Here is a 17,591-nt window from a genome sequence, read left to right on the forward strand (position 1 = left end):
AATCATGGGGGTGGTTTCCCCCATCCTGTTCTCATGGTAGTGAATAAGTCTTATGAGATCTGATGGGTTTCCATTTTTGCTTAGCTCTAATTTCTCTCTGGTTTACTACCATGTAAGACATGATTTTCAGCTTCTGCCATGATTGTGAGGCCTCCCCAGTCACGTGGAATTGAGTCCATTAAACCTCTTTTTCTTTATAAATTACCCAGTCTTGGGTATGTCTTTATCAATAGTGTGAGAATGGACTAATACCTGACTCCTGTGTTTAAACTATTTATTCTTACTTTCATCCGTTTGTTTCAAAGAAAATAACAAGCCTTAATTAACCCTCTCACATCTCCTTCAGGTTGGACAAGTTTGGTAATTTCCCTTCTTCCTGCCTAAGAAACAAATCTATAGATGGGAAGCAATGCCACCCACGCGTAGCTGACCTCACATGACTGGCCCAAGATGCCATTCCAAAGAATAGAATCAGCCACTCTGCAAGAGGATCTGGCTCCATGATGTAATGAAAGATGCCCAAGGACATGGTGGTACGTGCCTGTAATCCCCGCTACTCGGGAGGCTGAGGCAGGAGAATTGCCTGAACCCAGGAAGCGGAGGTTGCGGTGAGCTGAGATCACGCCATTGAACTCCAGCCTGGGTAACAAGAGCGAAACTCCGTCTCAAAAAAAAAAAATAAATAAAAGAAAGAAAGATGCCCCCAAGGAAGACAGGATTGCCTGAATGGCATGTCTCCTCAAATAAACAAGGGAGAATTAAGACCTGACCAAAGTCTGGTAACTTCTATTATAATCTCCCAAAGAGCCCAAGTTTTCTCAAACAAAATGCTTTAGGGACAATGGCCTTTCCTTCCAACAGGGCTCTACTCCTCTTTCTTTCCACTTGGCCTAAGAGCATCCTGATTCTCTCCCCAAACCCCCCAGATTATTACTGCCCACTCTTTCCAAAAGTGTTTCTGATTTCAATGCATTTTCAGGTGGTCTGATACCATCAAGGAAAGAGCCTTGCTCAGGCATTAAATCTCTGTTATCTTCTTTAGCACCTGTTAACCTCCATTCTAAAGAAAGTGAAGGCCTAGCAGTTCACATTTGTACCATCTGTGGGTGGGAGGTAAGGGGTGCAGAATTACCATTGCAGGGAGTAGGTGGGCTTTTAAATAAGGGCACAGAGAATTAAAATTCAAATCTGGGAAGGCTGGGGGTTTTCTAAACACACTCTGGAACAAAGTGAGGAAACTCCCCTGCATCTCTTCCTCCAAGTTCTAATACAACTGGACTGGGCTAGCCACCAGATTCAGTTGACCTCTTGGGTCCCTTGAGACCATGCAATGTTATAACCAACCAGCTCACAGGAAGGAGCTTCAGGCTTGGGTGTTTCTTCTTTTGACCTCGCAGTACCCAGAGGAGATAAGGAGGTGGCCAGGGAGCAAAACCTCCTTAAATTAAACAGTGACACTCTGCCCAACAACCCAAAGCAAATCTGCAGCCTTGGCATAAGCCTTCCTGTAGAAGAAACAGCCTGATCTTAGGAGCACAGCTCCCTTTCCTCTAGTTACCTGCACAGGATGCAGCCTTGTCTTGGTGCTTCCTATTCCTTCCACAGTTGTCACTGCCACATGGTGCAAGGAGCAGATGGGGGCCAGGCAGGCATTGACAGAAAAGTGGCTAGAACCCCAGATTAAGGTCATTCCATTTACTGTCCACTCAGATCATTAGAACGGGCCTGACTGTGGGTTCTGGAGGACGTCGTGAAGCTTTATGTTATGTCTCTCTGCTCTCATTTATGTTCTTGTCTCTTTCTACTGGTGCCCTCACCTCTCCACTGAAGACTCTGGGCAAGGAACAAAGGAAGCTCTCCTTGTAAGTAAAGCTGAGCCTCTTCAGGGTCCTGTGGGATCAGGCATCAGCACACCCTCAGCCTCTGAGCTGCAACAAGGGAGCCAGTGTCACTTTCAGTTGCCTCTTACTCAGCCTGACCCTGGGGGCTGAGTCAAGAGGAAGTTTCTCAGGCAGGTTGCAGCCTTGAAGCATGCTCCTGCCTGCAGGGCTCTCCCTTAGTCTCAGTGTCAGAACCTCCAATCACTTTGCTTCCCTGCTTTTCCTCACCTCTATTGCTTTCATTCCTCTGTGGGGAAACAGAGAAGAAATCCCCAGACAACATGAGACACCAACCCCTTAGCTAGAACTTCCTTGCATTCTTCTCTTATTCATCACTCATTCACTTACAATCAACGTCAGCTGCTGAGTGCCAACCATATGCCAGGCACTCTGCTGAGGGCTGGGGAAATGAAAATGAATAAGAGGAAAGCTCTGCCCTTCAATAGCTTGCAGTCAACCGAGAAAATTGAAGCCCGTGTGAAGGTGCAATTTAAATCTTGTTAAAGTAAATTAAAACTTTACTTTAGTAAAGGTCTGAAGAATCTCTCAGCAGACAAAATCAGTTAGGCCTCATTAGTGACCTGAACTCCACTTGATTAGCAGGAGAAACTTAACTTGAGCTACTTCTTATGAATATCTTTATTAAAAAATAGAACTAAGCCTTAAGAGATCAATCAATCAGAAGTAGTCAACAAACTTCTAGTTATAGAACTATGGAGTTTCCAGTGGGATAGACCAAATAAGGCAACTGTAGAATAGTAACTAATCAAATAATTTCTTTGCTTTATGCCTGTGTCCGTCCTACAAAAACCTCCTGCTTGCCTTTTCCTGGTGGAGTTCCTGAATGGCTTCTAATTTGGAGTTGCTTGACTCATGAACTGTTGTTTTCTCAAATAAACTGTAAAAAAAAATTGCATCATGCCTCAGTTTACCTTGGGAATGTTGTGCACAGGGCACTATGGAAGCAGCACAGACAAGGGGCACCTAACCCAGTCTTAAGAGATCAAGGATGGCTTCCTGGAGGTGGTGGTATTTTTGCCCAATTCTAACTAGCTAGTAACAGTTAGCTGGGTGGAGAAATCCCAGGAGAACTTCAGGACTTGGGAAACAGTTTAAACAAAGACCAAGCAATTAGAGGACCTGTATCATTGGTATTTCACAATGAACTCTGCTTAAGTGGCGTGCTGGTGGCATGCTGAGAAAGAAAACTGGAGAAGAAATCTGGGGCATACTGTGCAGGGCTTTACTACTAAGCTAAGAGACTTTGTCCTACGGGCAAGGAAGAGCTACTGAAGGATTTTATGGAATGTGGTATAAACCTGGATTTTAGAAAAGTCATCTTATCAGCAGTTTGGAGCCTGGTCAATATTATAAGCCTAGCACATACTTGCTAAGAGATCATTCTACAATTTTCCTGTCCACAGATTCTCCTTAGAAACAGGGGCTCACACACATGCACATGCACACACATACACTCATCTACTCCCTCGCAAGTTGGTCCTGCATTGCAGCCCTCACGTGGTCAGTCAGACAGCAAGCAAAGGATACATAATTTTGTTCTGCAGACGGTCATACTTGGAGAGCATCACTGTGCAAGCACCGCAGCCCCCCTCTCCACAGCCGAGCTTGGTTCCACTCAGCCCCACTGGGTGGTCAAGAGTTAAGGAGAATGAACTCAGGGAGAGGAGTCTGCTGGATTGCTAGGAAATGCCTGGGCAGAGCCATGTGGGTAGAGCCATTCATTCCCACATGGGCTCAGGCCCCTCAACCCAGGAAGACAGCAGCCCCACAGGCCTCCTTATTCAGAGGGGCTGGACTGCACCCCAGGGAGGCAGGGAACAGAGCTGTATCCACTGCACAGAAGAGCAAAGGCATCAAGATCCCATGGACAGCACCCAAGTAGCATCTCTTGGGACATGAGTTCTAGGGTTGGTCAGTCCTAGAGGCTTCTCTTGGTGTTGAGGTCTTCTGTGAGGGAGGATATGGCACAGCTGCCACATCACTCCCAGCCGAGCACACCATGAAGCTGCTTGGGCCAGAATAAGACATTGATCTGTTTTGTAACCTCTAAATTCTTGCTTTTCACTCTGAACTTTTTAGGCTGATAAATCCCCAAGAATCAAAATTAGAGCTAGACCAAGGGCTTTTGAATATTTGACCCAGGAAATATGTGAATGGAAATTAAAATAGTGATTTTTTTTTAGGTCAGTGACCAATACTGAGCCACACTCTTACATATACTTGCAGAAAGATCATCTGCTACTTTGAGTTTTTAAAGTGCCTAACTAGTATGCTATTCTAGAGAACAGCTATTGTGGAGGTCACTTTCCCTGAGTCACATGGGCTCCAATGCTGCTTCTTACTCAGACCTGCAGGCCTCTAAGCCACCCACCACTACTGAGGATGGAGGGAACTGAGGGTATTGTCACCTGGTCACTTCTCTCATTTTCAAGACAAGATTTAAAGACAATGGTATAACATCTTACATTTGAAAAGCACTTGTACCTAGATATCTGTTTGATCTTCAGAATGACTTGGTTAGCAGGTAGGAAAGAAACTTCCTAACAGATCTAAAAAAGCAACAAACTGAGATCCAAGAGGTAACATGGGCCACACAAGATGACACAGGAACTCATGTTTCCCTGCTGGCGTGGGCCCCATCACAGCCATCTGACTCCAGATTGGGTGTGCTCCTTTCTCCACGCTCCTTCCTTCCCAGCACACTTGGGGAGGCTTTCTGTGTCCTCCTCAGGATATATGCAGCTATCAGCAAGTTAAACAACTCTGGGGGCACCTGAAGATAAATGGTGGCTGGCAGTCCAAAGTCTAGCAAGGTCTTCTTCCAGCCTGGAGATCTTTCTGGAAGCTAGGGTAAAAGTCAAGACTGGAGTTTCTGCCCCCACCTGGATCTCCCATAAATTGACTCAGCACATATAGCCATAAGCTGCAAGAATATCTATTTATGTGCCACCTTTCAATTTTGCATTTCATTTAAGATGTGACACAGCCAATTGCTATGACAAGGAATTTCTGAGGCTTCTGGGCCTTCAAAACTACAATAGAAATGATTAAAAAGCAAAAATTAGTTGTATTACTAGAAAGCTAAAATTGATCTCAATAATCCTGAGAATGGGCTTCTCTTCCCAGATCTCCCAAGTAGATAGACTTTAAATGGAGTTCCATGCATTCACCTGATCTGAAGCAGTGACACTTTCATTCCCCAACACCACCAGGTTTATCTTCTGTGAACCTGCAGACATACCCACTTAAGATAAAAAATCCAGAACAAAGTACAGCGAAGTCCACCACAGTACTGTCTGATAGGAGGGGAGCAAACCATAGTGAAGGCCATGGGCTCCAGCTCACTTCTGTGGATGCTGAAATAATCCTTGCTGTCCCCAAATATGTCACTGGAAAGACCCACTAGACACCCCCCTGGGAGAAGGAGGGTTTTGTTGCAGAGGTCAGGATGAGCATAGGCCTGTCGACAGGTCCCCGGGAGAGTTTCCAGTGCCGGTCACGGGTTAGGAACATGGCTCTAGGCTTTAGTGCAGGTTCTGTCACTATTCGCCCAGAACGCACTAGTAAAAGACAGGTTACGTCACACACCAAGGCTTCAGTTCCTCCCCTGTGAAAAGAGAGTGTTACACTTCCGTGGGATTCCTGCGGAGACTGAGGTGAGCTGCACACATCACTTTGAATCCTGCCTGTATACAGGAAGTGCTCATTAAATGTTAACTCCAATTATTATCATTGTTTTAGTTCTGGGATCTCAGAATACTTCCAATACTCAGAACTAATGGTATAGGGGCTCTTCTAGAAGCCCTCCCCACATTGAGTGAAGAGCAGCACCCTAGTCCCTCTAGGGAGTTCCCCCACCCTCCATGGCTCTCTGTTTGTTGTTTTTACAGTGAATGCTACCTCTATGGTATTCCTATCTCAGGCATACTTTTCCCTTGCTTCCCTCCACCTAGGCAGAGCTGGAAATATTCCCCAGGAACTCCATTTATGTATTAAGCAAATGTCACCTAAGGAAGGCCCCCTCTTACCACAGACAAATGACCATAAAGCTCACCAAGGCTAATGAGGGCCTTTCTACAAGCCCTGGATTAAACCTTGGCATTACTAGAGTCTTAGCTGGGAGACACCTCAAAGATCATCACAAACAATCCTCTCATTCAGTAGCTGCGAGTTTCAGATTACAGCAGCAAATAAAATGCAAGTATCCCACGTCCTAATCCAGCGCTCTTCCCTCCACACCTCATGGCCACCCCACCGGTCACTAGGAAACACGAGGCCTAGAGAATCGGTCACCATCACGCCCCTTCTCCATCACTCCCACTCTAAAGTCAGGATACACTTTCTTCTCAGGTAGGCCAAAAGGGTGGTTTCTGGATCTGCATTTTTCTCCACCACCTATTAAAAGAAATGAAAGAAAAATATGACATAGGTATACTTAGTCATCCTTCTGCAATAAATTTCTTCCTTCAGTGTCTCACTTAAAAATTTGTAGAGTTGGTGGGATGGGTGATACAGTTTGGATGGTACCCCTCTAAATCTCATGTTTCATTGTAATCCCCAATGTTAAAGGTAGGGCCTAGTGGGAGATGATATGATCATGGGGGCAGATTTCTCATGAATAGCTTAGTGCTATCCCCTTAGTAATGAATTAGTTCTCACAAGATCTTTGAAAGTGTGTGGCATCACCCCCTTCTCTCTCTCTTGCTCCTGCTCTGGTCATGTCATGTGCCTGCTCCCACTTTGCCTCCTGCCATGAATATAAGCTCCCTGAGGCCTCCCCAGAAGCTGAGAACATACTGCCGCCATGCTTGTACAGCCTTCAGAACTATAAGCCAATTAAATCTCTTTTATTATAAATTATCCAGCTTTGGGTGTTTATAGCACTGCGTGAATGGCCTAATACAAAGTGCTGAATACAAAGTGAATCATGAAAACTAAGGTATTTTTATCCTCAATTCCATAAAAATGAACCTATAAACTACAGCCAGGCTATGTATATGCTCAAATCCTCAAATTCTAAAATTGCATCTCAGTGCTCAGCTTGGGACCCACCATAGAACACACAGGCATTGCACCTTCCATGCTGGGTCGACCAAGGCAAAGTCCCCTTCAAATCAAACCTGTCATCTCATTTCAACTGCTAGGTCACACCTGTGCATTCTGGGGACCTCGGAGAGCATGGCATATACATCTCTGGCTTTGCCTCTTTGAGTATACAGTCTCAGACCCTGCATATGACTGTGGAAAGCCAGTCTGTTGGCCTGTGCTCAGAGCAGAGTGTTACATGTGATGGGTATTAGTCAACAGTAACACATGTCGGCAATGGAAGAGAAATTTAAACTAAAGACCCATCACTAGGTTCAATAAGGTGGAGAGAGTGGTCTAGAAAGTGCTATGTCAGTTTCTACTGTGAAAAATCTATGAAAACCCATTTCTGTACTCCTCATACATTACCAAAGTTTAAAGGGATGTGGATTATTGAAATAATAAAGGGAAAGAATTCATGATAAGGTTTTCTTTAGAGGGAACTATAATACCTACACCTTCCTAAAGGAGAAAGGGAAGAGTATCTGCTTCCTACCTCAAACTTAGTGAGGGGGCTCACTTTGTGCTACATAGAAAGCTAACGTGCCACCTTTGCAGCATAGCGGAAGATATAGACAAGATGAAATTAATAACTGACAATGACAAGTTTAAACTCCTCTTTAAACTTAAGTTGGAGAAGTAGCTGCGCTGGGGTTGGTGCATACCCCCAGAGCTTGGTAGAGCAAAGAATGCGGAAGTGTTGGCTGTGGATGTACTGCAGACCATTCATGAGATAAAAAGAGATGGGTTGGAGGTCTTTCAATCATTTCCCAAAATATAGGAAAGAGCCTTCAGTAGAGAGAGACTCTGTGAAGTGGACTTCCCAAAACTGGAGGCTGATGGAGAACAGCAGCCTAAGAAAAGTGCATCAGTCATATCATGAGACATGCATGCAAATATTCCCTGTGGTGGCCCTTGAAGATCCTTGAAAGCCATCACAGAAGGAATGAAAGGGTCATCTCTAAACACCTTAAAGGCTCAGAAAACCGGAAGCTATCTTACAACAGTACCGATCAAAGGAGAGCTTTCTTGCTATTCTCACCACACCATCCTGAACTGAGACTGTTTGGCAACTTAAAAATAACTGTAAGATTTCTTATTGACTAAGATTAACAAAAAGTTCATGAAACTGCCAGAATTTGCCATTTGAATAAGTTTAAAGGAAAGTAGATAAAATTAATTTTCTAATATGATTATACCCCATGAATCCAGCTTCCTCAATATCCTGGTTACAAATCATAGAAGAAATCACAAATGTGAAATCGCAATCTTTACCACCTTTCTTACAGACCACAGTAAGAGGCCGTTAGCTTACTCCCTCAGTAAGAGGCCGTTAGCTTACTCCCGCAGTAAGAGGCTGTTGTTAGCTTACTCCCTCAGTAAGAGGCTGTTGTTAGCTTACTCCCTCAGTAAGAGGCTGTTGTTAGCTTACTCCCTCAGTAAGAGGCTGTTGTTAGCTTACTCCCTCAGTAAGAGGCTGTTGTTAGCTTACTCCCGCAGTAAGAGGCTGTTGTTAGCTTACTCCCGCAGTAAGAGGCTGTTGTTAGCTTACTCCCGCAGTAAGAGGCTGTTGTTAGCTTACTCCCGCAGTAAGAGGCTGTTTGTTAGCTTACTCCCTCAGTAAGAGGCTGTTGTTAGCTTACTCCCGCAGTAAGAGGCTGTTTGTTAGCTTACTCCCGCAGTAAGAGGCTGTTGTTAGCTTACTCCCTCAGTAAGAGGCTGTTGTTAGCTTACTCCCTCAGTAAGAGGCTGTTGTTAGCTTACTCCCTCAGTAAGAGGCTGTTGTTAGCTTACTCCCGCAGTAAGAGGCTGTTGTTAGCTTACTCCCGCAGTAAGAGGCTGTTGTTAGCTTACTCCCGCAGTAAGAGGCTGTTGTTAGCTTACTCCCTCAGTAAGAGGCTGTTGTTAGCTTACTCCCGCAGTAAGAGGCTGTTGTTAGCTTACTCCCGCAGTAAGAGGCTGTTTATTAGCTTACTCCCTCAGTAAGAGGCTGTTGTTAGCTTACTCCCGCAGTAAGAGGCTGTTTGTTAGCTTACTCCCGCAGTAAGAGGCTGTTGTTAGCTTACTCCCTCAGTAAGAGGCTGTTGTTAGCTTACTCCCTCAGTAAGAGGCTGTTGTTAGCTTACTCCCTCAGTAAGAGGCTGTTGTTAGCTTACTCCCTCAGTAAGAGGCTGTTGTTAGCTTACTCCCGCAGTAAGAGGCTGTTGTTAGCTTACTCCCGCAGTAAGAGGCTGTTGTTAGCTTACTCCCGCAGTAAGAGGCTGTTGTTAGCTTACTCCCTCAGTAAGAGGCTGTTGTTAGCTTACTCCCGCAGTAAGAGGCTGTTGTTAGCTTACTCCCTCAGTAAGAGGCTGTTGTTAGCTTACTCCCGCAGTAAGAGGCTGTTGTTAGCTTACTCCCGCAGTAAGAGGCTGTTGTTAGCTTACTCCCGCAGTAGGAGGCTGTTGTTAGCTTACTCCCGCAGTAGGAGGCTGTTTGTTAGCTTACTCCCTCAGTAGGAGGCTGTTGTTAGCTTTCTCCCGTAGTAGGAGGCTGTTGTTAGCTTACTCCCGCAGTAGGAGGCTGTTGTTAGCTTACTCCCGCAGTAGGAGGCTGTTGTTAGCTTACTCCCGCAGTAGGAGGCTGTTGTTAGCTTACTCCCGCAGTAGGAGGCTGTTGTTAGCTTACTCCCTCGGTAAGAGGCTGTTAGCTTACTCCCGCGGTAAGAGGCTGTTAGCTTACTCCCGCGGTAAGAGGCTGTTGTTAGCTTACTCCCGCGGTAAGAGGCTGTTGTTAGCTTACTCCCGCGGTAAGAGGCTGTTAGCTTACTCCCGCGGTAAGAGGCTGTTGTTAGCTTACTCCCGCGGTAAGAGGCTGTTGTTAGCTTACTCCCGCGGTAAGAGGCTGTTGTTAGCTTACTCCCCCGGTAAGAGGCTGTTAGCTTACTCCCGCGGTAAGAGGCTGTTGTTAGCTTACTCCCTCGGTAAGAGGCTGTTGTTAGCTTACTCCCGCGGTAAGAGGCTGTTGTTAGCTTACTCCCGCGGTAAGAGGCTGTTGTTAGCTTACTCCCGCGGTAAGAGGCTGTTGTTAGCTTACTCCCGCGGTAGGAGGCTGTTGTTAGCTTACTCCCGCGGTAAGAGGCTGTTGTTAGCTTACTCCCGCGGTAGGAGGCTGTTGTTAGCTTACTCCCGCGGTAAGAGGCTGTTGTTAGCTTACTCCCGCGGTAAGAGGCTGTTGTTAGCTTACTCCCGCGGTAAGAGGCTGTTGTTAGCTTACTCCCGCGGTAGGAGGCTGTTGTTAGCTTACTCCCTCGGTAAGAGGCTGTTAGCTTACTCCCGCGGTAAGAGGCTGTTGTTAGCTTACTCCCTCGGTAAGAGGCTGTTGTTAGCTTACTCCCGCGGTAAGAGGCTGTTGTTAGCTTACTCCCGCGGTAAGAGGCTGTTGTTAGCTTACTCCCGCAGTAAGAGGCTGTTAGCTTACTCCCGCGGTAAGAGGCTGTTGTTAGCTTACTCCCTCAGTAGGAGGCTGTTGTTAGCTTACTCCCGCAGTAAGAGGCTGTTAGCTTACTCCCGCGGTAAGAGGCGGTTTGTTAGCTTACTCCCGCAGTAAGAGGCTGTTAGCTTACTCCCGCGGTAGGAGGCTGTTGTTAGCTTACTCCCGCGGTAGGAGGCTGTTGTTAGCTTACTCCCGCAGTAGGAGGCTGTTAGCTTACTTACTCACTTACTTACTCCCACATCGTTTGTTTCTCCTGTACTGCAGTTCCGTTTTGATCACATCACATCAGTTCCCAGCTCAGTGCCTTTCATGACCACCCGCATAATCAAGGTCACATCCAAGTTCCTTAGGCTGTCTTTCAAGGCCCTTTTCAATATATTCCCAATCTTCATTTTCAGTCTTTCTCCCTTCTACTTTCCTGCCAAGCTGGTCATCTTACTGCACTGATAATACACTTTATATCTTCTAACTCCTGTGCCTTTGACCCTGCCATTCCTCTTCCACCTGTATCTTGACTTATCAGAAGACCTCAAACAATTTCTTAGTAAAGACTTTCCATATCACCTCAGCCACAAGTGGATTGCTATAGAGAAGGCTGTGCCACTCTCAAGGTGTGGCAGCAGGATTACCAAGGTACACTCCATTGAACACTCTCAACAGGATACTAAAGAGTGTCCTGAGGAAAAACATTTTGTAGGGAAGTGAATTTAGGAAATGGTGAGTTAAGCAGATTGCTCTGGTAAAATTCGGGCATCAAAAGAAATAAGAACCATAACGGGCTACATTACTTTAAATCTAATTAAAATCTATGAGTCCAAATTGATAGTCAACAAATAAACAAATGGAAGATACAGAAAAGCTCTTCCTGACAGAAGAATGTCATCTAATAAATATGATTGGCCTTCTTGTAATCAGCACAATAATTGATCCAGTTAAGAATCATCAATAGAAATTAGTACAACCACTATGGAGAACAGTCTGGAGGTTTCCCAAAAAGCTAAGAGCAGAGTTACCACACGATCCAGCAATCCCGCTGCTGAGTGTATACACAATAGAAAGGAAGTCCGTATATAAAAGGGGTATCTGCACTTCTGTTTTTTGCAGCACTATTTACAGCAGCCAACATTTGGAAGCAACCTAGGTATCCATGAACAGATGAATGGATTAAAAAAAAGTGGTACATAAACACAATGGAGTGCTATTCAGCCATAAAAAAGAATGAGATCCTGTCATTTGCAGCAACATGGATGAATGGAAGTGGAGGTAATTACATTAACTGAAATAAGTAAGGCACAGAAAGACAAACTTCACCTGTTCTCACTTATTTATGGGAGCTAAAAATCAAAACAATTGAACTCATGGAGACAGAGTAGAAGGATGGTATCAGAGGCTGGGAAAAGTAGCAGGAGGCAGGAGGAAAGTAGGGATGGCCAAAGGGTACAAAAAATAGACAGAATGAATAACACCTAGTGTTTGATAATACAACAGAGTGACTATAGTCAATAATAATTTAATTATACATTTAAAAATAACTTTAAAAGTATAATTTGATCATTTATAACATAGTATAAATGCTTCAGGGGATGAATACTGTATTTTCTATCATGTAATTATTACACATTGCATGCCAACATCAAAGTATCTCATGTACCCCATAAATAGGTGGATCTATTATGTACCCCCAAAAATTAAAAATTAAGGGGATTTCCATCTCCCCTTCTTTCTCTTTTCTTCTGGTTTTTATGTAAATGTTGCAATGAGCCATCAATGACTATGAGAACAAGTGTAATATAGAACTCTCAAAACTCAGCAACTATAAAACCCAATTCAAAAATGGGCAAAGGACTTGAATAGACATTTCTCCAAAGAAGATATACAAATGGCCAACAAGTAAATGCAAAAATGCTGAACATCACTAATCAAAACTATAATGAGATTCCACCTCATACCTGTTAGGATGCCTATGACCAACAAACAAACAGAAAATAAGTGTTGGTAAGGATGTGGAGAAACTGGAACACTTGTGCACTGTTGGTGGGAATGCCAAATGATACAGTCACTGTGGGAAAATAGTATGACGGTTCCCCGGAAAGGTAAAAATAGAACTAGCATGTAATCCAGCAATTCCACTTCTGAATTTATACCCAAAATAATAGAAATCAGGGTCTCGGATATTTGTACACCAGAGTTCATGGCAACGCTATTCACAGTAGCCAAAATGTGAAGGCAAGCAAAGTGTCTGTCAACAGACGAATCAATAAGCAAAATGGGGTACATCCCGTACAAGAGAATATTATCCAGCCTCAGAAAGGAAGAAATTTTTCACATATGATACAACAGAGATGAACATTATGATAAATAAAATAAGCTGGTCACAAAAAGACGTGCTGTATGATTCCACTTAAATGAGGTACTTTAGTCAAATTCATAGACACAGAAAAAATGATGGTTTCCAGGGGCTGCCAGGAAGGTAGAATAGGAAGTTGTTATGAATGTATGTAATACCACTGAACTGTACACTTAAAAATGATTAAGATGGTAAATTATATATATTTTACCACAATAAAAAATATTTTGAAAAGAATATCAGTGGATACTCAAACTAGTGGGTAAAAATTTGATGAAAAAGAATTCGTATCATCCCAAAGTATCTTCTTACGTAGTCTGTATTAATTATAAAGATAAAGATAACTTTTCTTACAGTGAAGAAACTTGGTGAATAACACCTAGCCAAGTCATCAAAGTTTGCATCACAAAAAAGACCCAAAAATTGATGTTTAAAAAAACCCAAAAAAAACTAATGAAAGTTTTTTTTTCATTAGCACTGAGAAAGACACGTTACTTCTGTGGTATACCTGTGCTCCAAATGTAGACTCTCACTCTAATTATAAAAAAGCATAACCCAACTCAATATGAAGAACATTCTAAAAAATAACTGGCCTGTTCTTTTTTTTTTTTTTTTTTTTGAGACAGAGTTTCGCTCTTGTTACCCAGGCTGGAGTGCAATGGTGTGATCTCGGCTCACCGCAACCTCCGCCTCCTAGGTTCAGGCAATTCTCCTGCCTCAGCCTCCTGAGTAGCTGGGATTACAGGCACACGCCACCGTGCCCAGCTAATTTTTTGTATTTTTAGTAGAGAAGGGGTTTCACCTTGTTGACCAGGATGGTCTCGATCTCTTGACCTCATGATCCACCTGCCTTGGCCTCCCAAAGTGCTGGGATTACAGGCTTGAGCCACCGCGCCCGGATAACTGGCCTGTTCTTTATAGAAACACTTACATCATGAAAGACAAAGGAAAGCTGAGGAGCTGTTCTAGATTAAAGGACACTAAAGAGACATGACAACCAACTGCAAGGCAGAAGGCTGGATTCTGGGCCGGGGCTGGAGAATTATAAATGCCAGCATTGGAAAAAGTGAAGTACATTTGCATAAAGCTAAGTTTCCTGATTTCTATAAATGGACTACAGTTTTGTTAGAATATATCTATTCTTACAATAAGAGGTAAAGGAACATGATGTCTGAAACTTACTGTCAAATGGTTCAGAAAGAACATCTTATACTGTATATTCACTTATATCAATTATATGCATTAATACATAAAATGATTTATGTACTTATAATACATACATGTGTATCTGTGTGTTCAGAGTGAGAAAGAGAGAATAATAAAGCAAATGTGGCAAAATGTTAGCAGTTGGTGAAATACATAAAGGGTATTTAATATTTCCTTGTATTCTTCTTGTAATTTTTAAAAATATAAAATAATTGTTAAACACAAAGTTAGAGAAGTAATTTACTTAGCACAGGATTTCTCAAAATTTTAAAAATTCATTCACTTATTCCATCCACATTAGTTGGGCACCTACTGTATACCAAGCACTGTGCTAAGTGGTTTAAGAATATCCAAGAAGTGCATCTCATGCCTCTAGTTTTCTGTGAAATACGTTTCAGAATATATTACTTTGTCTAATTATAAATCATCTCTCCAACTAGTCTATAGGCTCCAAAATGGCAAATGCCTGGTCTTAAAGATCATATTCCTCCAGTGTGTGTCCCATTGTCTGAGGCCTCAGAAGGAGTTTGATAAATGTTGACTATATGGAGAGTGAGCAAGTGAATGATGAGTCAGTGAGTGAAAGTCACTGTGAAGCTCTCTGTAGCCAACACCCACTTCTTGTGGGGATCACGACACCTTCAGTCACACCCTACCTGCCAAATCCTCCCAGATTCCTTCAGGTGCCACAATCTCCACTAGACAGAGAGTGACTATGCAGAAAAGATAGAATGCTGCCTTCCAAAAGGGCTGTCATTACAATAATAATAAAATACTGGACAGCTCTATTCCTTTGACTCTGACTCTAGAACAAAGAAGATGTGAAAACAGTAGTCATCAAGGCCACACAGAAAGCCCTAGAAGTGTTTAACTTTTTGCATCTAACACCTTCTCAGGATCCCAGTTAGTGAAGACAGAGTCTTCGGCGGTGGTGCAAAACAAGGAGAGGAGGAGGCTCACATTTGAGAATGAGTCACTACGTTTTTACGGCTTCTTTGATAACTGCTTTGCACAATTCCTATAACGAAACGTCTGTAACATCTTGCGAATAAAACTGGGAGAAACTTTCTCACAGCTGCCATTGCTTGCCCAGGAATTCCCTTGCTTGGTCTTGTTTTTGTAGCATTGCATTCAAATGACTACTTTCTGCATTGCCCCTCCACCTTTCCTGCAGTTTCTGAAGATGCTACGTCTTTATAAATTACAAACATGGATATTCATCACAGAAACTGTCAGTAGTAGAAGCTTCTAAAAATAATAGGGTTTGATGTGATGGTGCCACCTACAAATTTAAAATTATTTTCCTAAAGTGAAAGTAAAATGCAAGGGAAAAATAATTTTCTCCAAGCCAGATTTACCGTGAAATGCTTCTTTCTAGATTTAGCGCATAACAGCAAGCCATCCCTAAAGAGCAGAAACTTACACTTTCACACCTGAACCAATGGTTTGGTTTAATAAATAATAAAATCTTAGAGTAAGATATGACCTTGGAAGTAATTGAATCCAGCTGTTTGCCCAATGTAAAAATTACTAATAATAATTCCAGAGATGTCTTTGTGTAAGTAGCTCTCCTAGAAAGCCAATTGCACAATGGTTTCCTAAGTTTGTACAATGTAACTGCTGAATCAAAGAAGTTCTTTGAAATGTTGGATGCAAAATCTTACTACCATCAACCTGAAAGCTTTGCCAGACTTCTTGGGTTGGTGCCAGTCTCCAACTCTGAAAAGGATGCAGCTCATAGAGGCAACTCTGAACCCAGAAGAATGTGGCTGACCCTGTTCCCCAGCACCTCCCAATGGCACCACTCAAACGGAACACGTCAATCTTTGGAGTACCGATGTTGAAACAGCTCATGAAATTTATTTTACGGTCACCAAAAGACATCCTGGAAATTTCAGACCTGGGAGTCCTGTGAAGCATGTTATTGTTCTTGAAAATTACATCAAAAATTCCTCAATTCAATGCAAAAGTGCCAACATAGCAAGACAAATAAAATTGCCCTTCATTGGAGGCACACCGGGCACATTCATCACACACTGTCCACCCAGCCAGTTACAATGTGCTGGGTAAACATACCCCCCTATCCCATACACACATACAGAGGCCAGAATTCACTCTGTTCTACTCTTTCGCCATCATTTTCATTCCCAAGTGGGGAGTTGAACAGGTGTGAGCATCTCAGTTGTAGGAGGGCAAATGGAGGCTGGAGACCATGTAATATGTTTGCTCCCTCTCTCCCTGCACCACATTAAAATTTACAAAGATTCTCACTCTTGTCCAAGGGCTGGTACCTGTGTCACCTTCTCTAAGTCCCTGTGTACCAATAAAGAAATTCAAGTAGGTAAGAGATTTGCAACTTACATAAGTAGAACTAAGTGTGTGGGGGTGGAGAGTAGGGGGAATGCCGGAGATGCCCTTTATGAAAAAAAAAAATTGTGGCTTGCCACAAGGTGTCAGTATATGTCACCATACAGTGAATCAGTACTGAGTGCTACACCTGCTACACACACACACACACACACACACACACACACATATTAGATTCAAAGGCTGTGTACATCTTATATCCTGATATTAGCACGAAAATACATTCCTGTTCCTTCTCTCTGTAAAGAGAGCAACATAAATATTAGGATATATTTGATTAAACACAGAAATCAAAGTGTGGTAATGACCTCAAATCTCACCTAGAACTCAACTCCCCTTTCTCATTCTGTGCCAGTCTCCACTACTGCAGAGAATTGGCAGCTAGCTCACAGATGCCTCTCTTCTTGCCTCTCTCTCCCTTATTCCTTTGCCCTCTGAGTATCTTGTCTATGCTCTAGTCCTGAGAAAGAAAGTCTTCTTCCCCACTGTTACCAAAATGCAGCAACACCCTTGAAGGGAGAGAGAAAAACACAGAAGAACAAGTAAAAGGGGACAGGAAAGAGAGAACCAGATACAGCTGTTTCAGAAGACACATGTCCCCTACCAGGGAGCAGGGACACCAGACCAAAGATCAGATCCTACTTACCTTTCTGCCATTCACAAAGAAAACCAACTCATCCGCTGTCATTGTCACAGGTTGGGGTCCCTGAACTCCAGGTACTTCACTCCTAAAAGACACTGGCAGGTAATTATCACTGCTCTGCAACCTGAAAGATACACCTCCCAATAAAATAAAATGAGGTCCAATGGGAGGGAACCAGCTTGGAGCTTCAGGGCACAAAGAGTTCTTGGCAAAAGCCACTGGTTTACGTAATAAAGGAAAGCACAAACAATCAGACACAGTTAATTATAATCTCCACACCTGTGTCAAAGAGCACAGGAAAATACATCCATAAAGCAGTAGAGTCATTGTCTTGGCACCAGGTGACTGTGGGTCTTGGACACTGCTCTTATGGAAACTGCTTCGTCCTCCCACTTGCAGCAAGATGGAGAAGGGGAAGACAGAGGAGGGGAAGGACCATTGTCAGAGTCACTGCTAATAGAGCTGATTCACACCCTCCGTGTCGACAGTTGTCATTTCACCATTCAGGTTTACAGCAACACAAACTAAGGGCATGAATGGAAGTCATTCTTTCACAGCCTGGTGGAGT

General features: G+C 43.3%; 1 protein-coding gene across 1 annotated transcript in view; it reads right to left on the minus strand.

The window, feature by feature from the left end:
- Positions 1 to 17,120, minus strand: part of XDH (xanthine dehydrogenase) — an 82,236-nt gene extending 65,116 nt beyond the window's left edge. Inside the window, exons 1-4 of the mRNA XM_002757891.6 lie at positions 17,027 to 17,120; positions 6,239 to 6,296; positions 3,429 to 3,525; positions 1,559 to 1,667 (exon numbers count right to left, since the gene is read on the minus strand). Of these exons, the coding sequence (XP_002757937.3) occupies positions 1,559 to 1,667; positions 3,429 to 3,525; positions 6,239 to 6,296; positions 17,027 to 17,068 (306 nt within the window). The 5' untranslated portion in view covers positions 17,069 to 17,120. The remainder of the gene's footprint in view (positions 1 to 1,558; positions 1,668 to 3,428; positions 3,526 to 6,238; positions 6,297 to 17,026) is intronic.
- Positions 17,121 to 17,591: the final 471 nt, after the last annotated feature.

The sequence above is a fragment of the Callithrix jacchus genome, chromosome 14, assembly GCF_049354715.1.
Source record: "Callithrix jacchus isolate 240 chromosome 14, calJac240_pri, whole genome shotgun sequence".
In the NCBI taxonomy this organism is placed as follows: domain Eukaryota; kingdom Metazoa; phylum Chordata; class Mammalia; order Primates; family Cebidae; genus Callithrix; species Callithrix jacchus.